This window comes from Elephantulus edwardii, unplaced genomic scaffold (genome assembly GCF_000299155.1).
Source record: "Elephantulus edwardii isolate Elephantulus edwardi_28Jun2011 unplaced genomic scaffold, EleEdw1.0 scaffold00164, whole genome shotgun sequence".
NCBI lineage: Eukaryota > Metazoa > Chordata > Mammalia > Macroscelidea > Macroscelididae > Elephantulus > Elephantulus edwardii.
Window position 1 is genome coordinate 6,071,932 of NW_006399914.1, and position 10,262 is coordinate 6,082,193.

General features: G+C 37.2%; 1 protein-coding gene across 2 annotated transcripts in view; it reads left to right on the forward strand.

The window, feature by feature from the left end:
* The first annotated feature begins 2,280 nt into the window (after window positions 1-2,280).
* The window catches only part of USP8 (ubiquitin specific peptidase 8), a 69,117-nt gene continuing 61,135 nt past the window's right edge, over window positions 2,281-10,262 (forward strand). The window contains exons 1-3 of one of the 2 annotated variants that reach the window (XM_006895310.1): window positions 2,281-2,384; window positions 7,284-7,428; window positions 8,261-8,346. In XM_006895310.1, the coding sequence (XP_006895372.1) occupies window positions 2,281-2,384; window positions 7,284-7,428; window positions 8,261-8,346 (335 nt within the window). The remainder of the gene's footprint in view (window positions 2,385-7,283; window positions 7,429-8,260; window positions 8,347-10,262) is intronic. The other variant, XM_006895311.1, reaches the window with a different exon arrangement.

A 10,262-nucleotide genomic window follows, 5' to 3' on the forward strand; every position in this document is an offset into this window, starting at 1 on the left:
CTAGTCTCAGCTATCAAGTAAGGACAGAAAAGGTCAAGATTAAAAGATACAATCTTTTAAAAAAACCAAACGAACAAAAAAACCCACCAAAACCCAAGACAACAAATCATATGTAGCAGTTTTCTGTCACATAGGGTTGCTGTGAGTAAAAACTTGACTCTCCAGCACCTTACAGAGATTGGCACAATGCTGCCTTGTCAGTATAAGGACTGTCCATATCTGAATTTTTACTTTAAAATATCACGTAAATATTTTAAGTGGGATGCTAATAAGCATTCTTTTGAGACATAGGGAAAGGATCTTATGGTCTAGTAATTTTGGGAATTTATCCGTGTTAAACAAGATAAAAGAGTCATTTGTTAATTTTTTTTCTTCTATAAACCCTTGCTAAAAACTCAAGTCATCATATTCCTCCTGTTTCCCTCCCTGTGTATAATCATTTGCCAAGTCATGTCATTCTACCTTTGTAGTGGCTCTTGTATCTACCTCCTATTTTCCATCTCCACTGCCCTAGTTCTGACCTTCATCATCTTTCCCTAGGGTCATCATAAGAGATAACTCTGAGAGTAGCTCCTATTCTAGTCTCTTAGAGCTTAACTTTATATTGTTGTATCAGCCTGGGTCACCTAACAGTCCATTACTTTTAGAAAACAAAGTAAATGCTTTAGTATGTTATTCAAGACCATGCATTATCTGTTCCTAGACTATTTTCAGGCTTTATTGTCCAGTAGTTCATTCTTTATGCTGGTTGAGTCCTAAAAAGATTTTCTTCTTATTTCTTTACTCATACTATTCCTCATCTTTGTCAAACACCTTCTCCCACCAGACTCACATCAAATGCTGTCCCTTGATGCCCTCAAGATCACCTCGCTCATACTTAATCTTCATTTTCATCACAGCATAATACTGTATTTTTTTAGCACGTAATGTGTGTGGCCTGGTGTTAAGAAGCTGCACTGTAATCCCAAAAGCAGGCAGTTCCACCCCACGAGCTGCTCCAAGGGAGAAGGATGGACAGTCTCCTTCTGAGCAGTTAACTGCCTTTGAAAACCCAATGTAAGGTCATGTATGGGTCGGTTCCATCTGGCTGGTACACAACAACAACAGTGTACCCATGCATATAATTACTTTGTACACGGCCAGTGTGTGAAGTGATTGCATAGTTTACAAAAACAAAAGTAACAAATATGTAAAGCATACATTATTTGTGTAAAACCACAGTATTTTTTTAAATAAAAGTTTACTGAAAGGTTAGGTTTTCATTCATTCATTGTTGCACATTTTCCTCCTTCTTTTCCCAGTCCACTTCGCAGTACACCTCTTGTTCGAGATTATTTTCATAAAAATATAGTATTTGGGGGGGGAGGGGGGAGGGGTTTGTGAGGGGAGAAGGGTGCAACAATGAATGAATGGAATCCCAAAATCTCTGTAGATGTTCATTGAAATGAAAAATAAACAACCTAAATTAAAAAAAAAATATATAGTATTTTTAGCAGTTTGTGATTTGTTATCTTAACTCCGCTACACTAGTATTGTTTATAACTTTAACAAACTTTGTGAGGGAAAGGACTACATCATATCTTTAACCATACTACAGTTACTTGGTTTATCAAAATCACAGGTATCATTACATAGTTTCCACATTACAACTTTCTTTTTAAATTGTGTGTGTGTGTGTGTGTGTGTGTACATCATATCTGATCTGACAGGTACTGGAGGAGATTGCCCTTCCTTCTCCAGCAGAGCATCTGGTGGATTTGAACCATGCGTCTCTGGGATTGCAGTGCAGCTTCTTGCCACTAGGCCACCAGAGCTCCCTACATGTTTACAACTTTTATATACGTATTTTAACTCATTACTGACAAGTTGGAACCGACTCATAGCTGACCCCCCAGTGAATTTCCAGAGGCTGTAAACTGCACAGGATGAGAGTGTTTTTTCTTTCTCCCACAGAGAAGCTGGTGTAATCAGACCATGTGCCTTTGTATTGGCAGCTCAACTCCCTACCACTAGGCCACCAGAGCTCCCGTACATATATTTTGGAGGGACACAGTTCAATCCATAACACTTGTTTACTCTTTTTTTAAAAAATTACTTTTAGTGAAAGTTTACAGAGACTTAGGGTTTCCAGTCATTCATTGTTGCACTTTTCGCCCTGCCCAACCCCTCCTCCCCAACATTTGGTTTACTCTTAATGATGAATGAACTTCATGGACTGACTTGTCTTCATTTTGTTTTAGGAAAGATCTTTTAAAAGAGGAACAGTAACGATTACTCATCATGCCTGCTGTGGCTTCAGTTCCTAAAGAACTCTACCTCAGTTCTTCATTAAAAGACCTCAATAAGAAAACAGAAGTGAAACCAGAGAAAATAAGCACTAGGAGGTATGTGTCCTTTGCTAGCTGTGTTTGTTACATGAATTTTTAAAAAAGCTCATTTCCTTACTATTTGAGTTGGATGAATAGTTCACTTAAAGTTTGAGAACTTACATGGATTGGGAGCTCTAGTGGCTTAGTAGTAAGGAGTTGTACTGCTAACCCAGAACTAGCTCAAATCCACCAGCTGCTCCATGTGAGAAAGATGAGCAATTTCCTGTGAAATTTAATGCCTGTGAAAACCCACTGGAGAGTCAGCTGTGAATCGGTTCCAACCAAATGGAACATAGCAACAAGAACAATAATTACATGAATAAAATATGAGAATAAGAGCTCCTTAGAAAAGTTTCTAACTATATCTTGACAGAATTTACAGCCACAGAAACTCAATGGAAGGGTCAGCTATGATGAGTCTCTTCATTGAGTGGCATCGAGAGAGGGAGAGGACACTGGAGACTATCGAAAGTTTTCCTCGGGGGCAGGGGAGAGGGCTGGGCAGGGAGAAAAGTGCCAACAATGAGTGAATGGAAATAAAAAAAAAAGTTTTTCTCTGAATTTATCTTGATTAATAAAGGAGAAAATTTGAAGATTAGAAACTCAAAACTCATTGCCATAGAGTCAAAACCAGTTTATAGTTAACCTCAGGGCTATTGGTGCAGGCGAACCACGGAGATAGTACCACCCTTGGATTAGCAGCGTGACTGACTATGGCTACACCACTGTAGCACTGATGGAGGAAGACTCAGTCTGTATTGTGCAGATAACACAATTTTGCTTCTGAAAGTGTAGTGGTCTTGAAGCACTTACTGAAGATCAAAACTACAGTCTGTTACGTATTACACTGCTGACCAAATGATAATTGATTCATATCCACTTTCTGCTCCAAGAGAGATAGACAGTAGTCTACTTCTGTAACAGATTTATAGCCTCAGAAACATGAGAGCAGGTTACTATCAGTCAGAATTGACTCATAGACAAAGGCTACAGCCTTCAGTATCAGTTATACCTAACATAAAGAAAACAGTCACAACTAGACCAAGAAATAATATTTTTTTAGGTTTACTTTTTTTCTGCCGAATCTCCCCTTCCATGTTTCTTCATTGACATTGTTTCATATAGTCATTATGTTGTTACCTACCATTGCGTTCACAGCAGCCCAATAAGACAATAGAACTGCCCCTGGGTTCCCTAGACTGTGATAATTATGGAAGCAGACTGCCACATCTTTATTCTGTTAGATTGCTGGTGGATTCAAAATACTAAGCATTCAATCATTGCACCATTGTTATAGCTTTAGAAGTAACAGTTTCAAAAAGAAGAGAGTCTAGCCAACTGTGTAAACATTTATCCTTTGTGTAAACATTTTAGAAATTGAGGTGAAAATCTGTGTTCTTTTGTCAGAAATGAGAGGGGCTCTGAAAATTGTCTAAGAAAAAATGTCTATTGTAGAATGGGACTGTCCTTGGGGTTGGGGAGAGACTGAGTAAGATGGGTTCAATAATGTATACTACACTGAAACAGAGGAGGGAGAGAACCGTCTAAAAGAGAGATGTAACTGGGTATCTCTGTCATCACAGGAGACTAGAGCGAGGGCTGCATGGTGGAGGGGACCTGGGGGAGTGTTTGTAAAACAATGAAAGAATCTTTTCTTTTACTTTTCCATAATTTTTGGACTCATGTACCTATAACTTGTTAGTCAAATTCGTGTCTTCTAGGTTGCAACACCCCCATGGTACATCTTGAAGGATATATACATGTACAGCCAAGCACAATCAATAAGAGTGCATCTGAATTCCAAAATCAATCTCCATAATAGTCTATGTGTTTCCTACTGCCAAAGGGGCCCTTTAGAGTAGTAAGAGAAGATCTTCACCCTGAAACCCACAGCGTCCCTTTTCAGCAGGAAGTAGCTAAGAGAATACGCCGTCCCCTTTTCCTTATGACTCAGGGTGAAGTCTCTCTCAGGGAGGAGTGATAGGGAATGGCAAAGGATACACTGACAAAGAAGATTAATCAGAACTGGCTTTGACAAGCACTGTGGCATTTGGACAAGAACAAACTGGGAGGAGGGTGGAGAGAGTGGTGCAGCAATGAATGAGTGGAAGCCCAGAATCTCTGTAAATGTTTATGAAAATTAATAAAATATAATTATAGAAAAAAAAAAAAAGAAAAAATGTCTAATCTCAAATGAACTGACATAGGGGCATGAAAAGGATCCTATGATTGCCCAGGGACATTTTTTAGCATTAACTTGTGTTTCTAAATATCATCAAGGGCAGAGATGGGCTTTTTTGAAGAGATTTTTTTTTTCAAGGTGCAAAAGACTAAAAGAAAAATCAACTTACTTCTTTGGCCAAGTAGGTAACATTGATGGGGTAACAGAGAAAGCAGCCTTACCTAACTTCAGTTGAATATTTTGAAATAGGAAATAATGGGAAAGAGTTTTTTAAATCATTCTCAGGAAGCATCATCTAATCCATTCTTTCTAGTAATATTTCCTTTAGTGCTAGGACTGCCCTAATCGAGAGGAAGTGTTATGTAGGAACTCAGCTCATTACTGTGAGTCAGAACCAGTACATTGCTGACCTTCCAGTTTTTTTGAGATTGCCAATTTTTTTCCCTATGGAGCCCCTGACCTGACCTGAGGTACGGCTTTAGTTTGCTTGGCTCCACAGTCAACAGTCTTGGCACCAGCAGCCAGGAAATTAAAAGGCGCATTGCCATGGGAAAGTCTGCTGTTAGGGACCTCTCCAAAGTACTGAAGAGCAGTGGTGTCTCTCTGGAGACTAAGGTGCGTCTGATACAGGCTATGGTCTTCCCAATCACTTGTTATGCATCAGAGAGTTGGACAAAGACCAAGGAGGATAGAAGGAGAATTGATGCCTTTGAGCTGTGGTGCTGGAGAAGAGTATTGAGAATACCATGGACTGCTAGGAAAACAAACAGATTTGTCCTGGAAAGGGTTAAACCGGGTGGCTCCTTGGAGGCAAGGATTCTGAGGCTCCGTCTAACATACTTTGGACATGTTGTGAGGAGATTCCAGTCCTTGGAGAGGGACATCATGCTTGGGAGGGTGGAGGGATAGCGCAGGAGAGGAAGGCCCTCTATGAGGTGGATTGATTCAGTGACTGGGATAATTGGGATGGGAGTGTCAGAGACGGTGCGATTGGCACAGGACAGAGCGGAGTTTAGGGCTGTTGTATATAGGGTTGCTATGAGTCGCAGGCGACTCGACGGCACATAACAACAACAACATGGAGCCCCTAGTGGATTTGAACTGCCTTAGAGGCACCACCCCTTTGGGTTAGCACAAATCTTTACCCCCTATGCCAGCAGCTCTACCTTGGTATGTAGGAAGGACATCCTTATGTATCAAATTTATGTTCCTACAATGTCACTGCACTGCCCCGAGAATGCAAGAATCCTTTTAGGATGCTTGGCTAGATTGCTGGGTTCTCAATGCCATTGTAATCATATGCATTTGATTTATTACACAGGCCTATGCATGAGGGTGAAGGGAAGGGGAGAAGCAACAACTTTTACACCCACTAACTATTAAATGGTTCTAGAGAATATCTCTATTGTGTCCGTTTAATTTATGTATATCCCAAGACTGTGATGCCTTCTATGCAGTGGATTCACATTGGCCGAAGTGGACTTTATATAGCACCACCACTGACCTTGTTTTTTCCCCTGACATGCTCTAGTTCCTTTGCTTGACCAAGTTCATTATTAATTCATGACCCAGTATAAAAACACAGAAAATTAAATTTTTTTAAAAAGTAAGATACATTATTTTTCAAAAGTTATTGATAAAGCATATTGTATATAAACGTTTGTAACCTTAGCTTGGTTCTCAGAATTTAAATCTTTGAGATTGCAGTGCAGTTTCTTGCGATTGTCTTTCTTCCTTTTTTTTTCCTTTCTTCTTGTGTACCGTACAGTTAGATCTCTCTGGCACAGGAGATTGCTGCTCCTTCTCCAGCAGAGCATCTGGTGGATTTGAACCGTATGCCTTTAAGATTGCAATGCAGCTTCTTTCCACTAGGCCACCAGAGCTCCCTCAGAACTTAAATCTTATGTGAATGAAATCCTCTTGCAGAAATTCCTGTCTCATTAATTTGCTTTCTAAAGACTTGGTTAAAATTAACTTAAGAAAATATACTTAATAAGGAAACCAAAGAATCATCAAATTATTTTACTAAAGTAGCATTATTTAGTGGCATGCTTTAGACTTTTAAGTATTCTTTTCTTTCAGTGACAGTGGATCAGAGTATAGTTTAAGCATTTTGTGAAAAACTAGCCAAGATGAAACTTTGAAGTCATGTTTTTCTTGTACCTCATTTCTTGAATTCTTAATTGGGAAGGATTTCACTTCATGATTTAAAATCAGTGAAGAAACTTAATAGGTTTTAACTTTAAAATAATAATAAATAATAATAATAATAGTGAGCTTTTTGGAGAAGAAGGATATGTGGCAATTTTATTTTGACTTGTTATGATTTGATAAGAAATTTGCAAGAGCAGACTGCAAATCAATGCAAATAGTACTCAGTCATATTCATTCATTATAGAGTATGATTAATATAATGGTAGTCTGTGACCACTTAATGGAAATTATCTGTTACAGCACATCCCTTTAAAACTGTTTTAGATATATATTTTTTCATAATATGGATAGTTTGGCAGGGTATAAACATTATGGCAGGGTATAAACATTATGAAACAAGTATTTAGTGTAAGGAAATTTTCAGGTTGTATTTAAACTTATATCCAACTTTATTTCAATTCTGGGATAGTAAAACGCAAGTTATAAAATTTATTATATCAAGAGTCTCTGGACTTTATACATGACCCATTTTCTTTTTCCAAATGTCTTATGTTTTAATGATTTTCTCTAATTTCAAGTTATGTACAGAGTGCCCTGAAGATCTTTAAGACAGCAGAAGAATGCAGATTAGATCGTGATGAGGAAAAGGCCTATGTACTATACATGAAATATGTGACTGTTTATAACCTTATCAAGAAAAGACCTGATTTCAAGCAGCAGCAGGTATCTTTGATTTCTCTTATTTCTTTGCTGTGCTATTTTTGCTTTCTAGAGCTATTGATTACCTCTAAAAATTTTAATGCAATGAAATTTAGATCACATTGTACAGCATCAAGATCAAAGTCTTAACACAGAAAACATAATGTGATTCACTTTCACTATTTGTAGCTGAGAAGCTGTGGTTAAAGTATAGTTAGAAGCAAAAACATCTCAATTTAAAATAAGTTCCATTTTATACATCTGCTTTTGCTTTATTATTTGTAAGACAAGTTATTATTTGAAGAAAAGGATATTTTTCTCCTGAAACCTTTGTTCCTTAGAACTTATAAAAGTTGAAAGTACTGTTTATGATTCTTAAAGGTGCTTTACAAGTAGGCAAAATTTATTACCTAATGAATTTTTAATAATTTTTGCCTTCAGCATATTGGTGTGAAGAGTTGTTAGGTTTTTTATTTTTTTTTTTACTGTTCAAAAGAATTTCATTTTTGGAAATATGTTTCAAAAATTACTTAAAGAGTTGCTGCACATCAATTCCATTTCCATCTTATCAGGTTACACTGAATTTTAAAAAAATCATTCAGAAATAATTATTATGTTGGGGTATTTTTAAAAACATTTAGGGATTTGTGCATATATAAGCTAAAAGGTTTTTTTAAATACTTCATCCGGTTATAATGATCTTTATTTAAACTTAACTTTACAAAAAAACAAAAAGCAAAACAAAACAAAAAAAAACTTAACTTTACATAAGCACCATCACTGTGATGTTTTTAGAATTAGTGCTGTGTACTCTGGCCAATACTAATATTATGGCATGGTTTTCATATAATTTTAGGAATACTTTCATTCAATTCTTGGACCGTCAAACATCAAAAAGGCTATTGAAGAAGCTGAAAGACTCTCTGAAAGCCTTAAACTCAGGTACAGATATTATAAATTAAAAGAATGTAAATTTAAAAGATCAGCATATTATTTTGAATTTGTCAATTTATATATGATCAAGCATATAATATCCTAGGAATAAGTTTTATGTTCATTGACACACCAAGCTATGCACAGTAAGGTTTATTAGATTAGAACTTGAGGCCAGTGTTCTGTTTGTAAGTTTTTGACAGGGTTCTTGAGAAAAAATTTAGTTCTTCATATGTGCCATATTGTATTGTGCTACTAGATACTAGTCTATGGGAATAAAATATTTGCTGTTATTTTTTATCTGCCCAGCTGTAGAAATTAAACACATTTTAAAAAAAAATAGTTGATCATAATATTTCCTTGATTGTCTTATTAGGCTCATAAATAATTATGCAACTATCTTCACTGCCTAAATAAGATAAAAAAGGCACTGTTTTCACCTTTATTAAAAGAACAAAGTCCATGTGGGGAGCACAGTATCTTACCTTTACCAACTTCACAAGGGGAAACTGTCCCCATCCACAGCATCAGTGACACAAAACCAATTCCAGTAAGGTCAGACATGTCCCCCACACGCCTGTACCTCTTTCTACTCATCTCAACACCAGTTTTACTGTTTTCAGAAACCAATGTAATTCAGATAATAACTGAATACAGCCAAGATCGCTCTGAAAATGTGCATGCTGGCACCTCAGCCTTGCAGCATTCCCAAGTTCTAAGTCCTGCCATTATTATCTCTCCGTCACCCCTCCAACCTCCCAAGGTCCCTTCTCACGTCATGGCTCCATTTTAACCATGGCGGCTGCTGCTGCTGCTGCTGCTGTCGCTGTCTCAAAGCTGTTCTACATTTCACTGGTTATTTATTTTATTGGCAAGACTAGCCAGATTGTTGAGACTGGCCAAACCCCTTGTGAAATGAGAGATGGTTAATCTCTTGTGAATAAGCTAATATGCTTCATTTGCATATTCCCGCCCATTTACGTAGCAAAGTCATGCAATGGCTGGAAAAGTCATATTGAAAGATAAACTCAGGAACCTCAATATATTTTTTCTTCATGATTTTACATTGTTGAATCAATTAACCATTGCAGTTAAACGAATTATACTTTCAACTTAGAAATTGTCTTTTTAAATGAATATATTCCTTTTGTCTTTTAAAAAATTTACTAATCTTGTGGCATTTGAGCAGAAGGCTAAACCCATTGCTGTCAAAACCATCTGAACACTATAGGACTAACTGGAACTGCCCCATAAGGTTGTTTTGGGGTTGGTTTTTAAAAATATTTTATATTGGATAGTGATATTCACTGGACTTCCTTGTATGTGTATGGATATTATCCAATATTTTATGTCATGACATATATAGTAATGACTTTTTAAAGTATGAAAGCAACCCCATTTTTCTTCACCTTTTCATGTCTGGGGTAATAGATCATATGATCATCCGACTTAAAATGTCCCATGCCAGTCCCTTCTCATCTCGGTAATACTTAGTATTGTCAATATTTATGCACTCCATTTCTTCCTTAACAAGATCTAATTTTCCTACATTCATGGTTCTCACATTCCGTGTTCCAGTCACTAGTGACTGCTTACAACTGTTCTTCCTTTGTATTTCCATACTTGAAAGCTCTACCTCAGTTGCCCTGTTAGTCTACTTGTGTTCTATTGTACATAGGGTTTTCAGAGGCCAGCTATTTAACTTTGTGGATCACAACAAACTATGGCTGACTCGTAAGAAGAATAGGAATCCCAGAACACTTGATCGTGCTAAGGTGAAATCTATACTTGGACCAGGAGGCAGTTTTCAGAACAGAGCAAAGAAACACTGAAAGATTGGGAAGGGTGTACGTCAGGGATGTGTCCTCTCTGCATTCCTTTTCAACCTATATGCAGAACAGTTTATCCAGGAGGCGGGGCTCTAT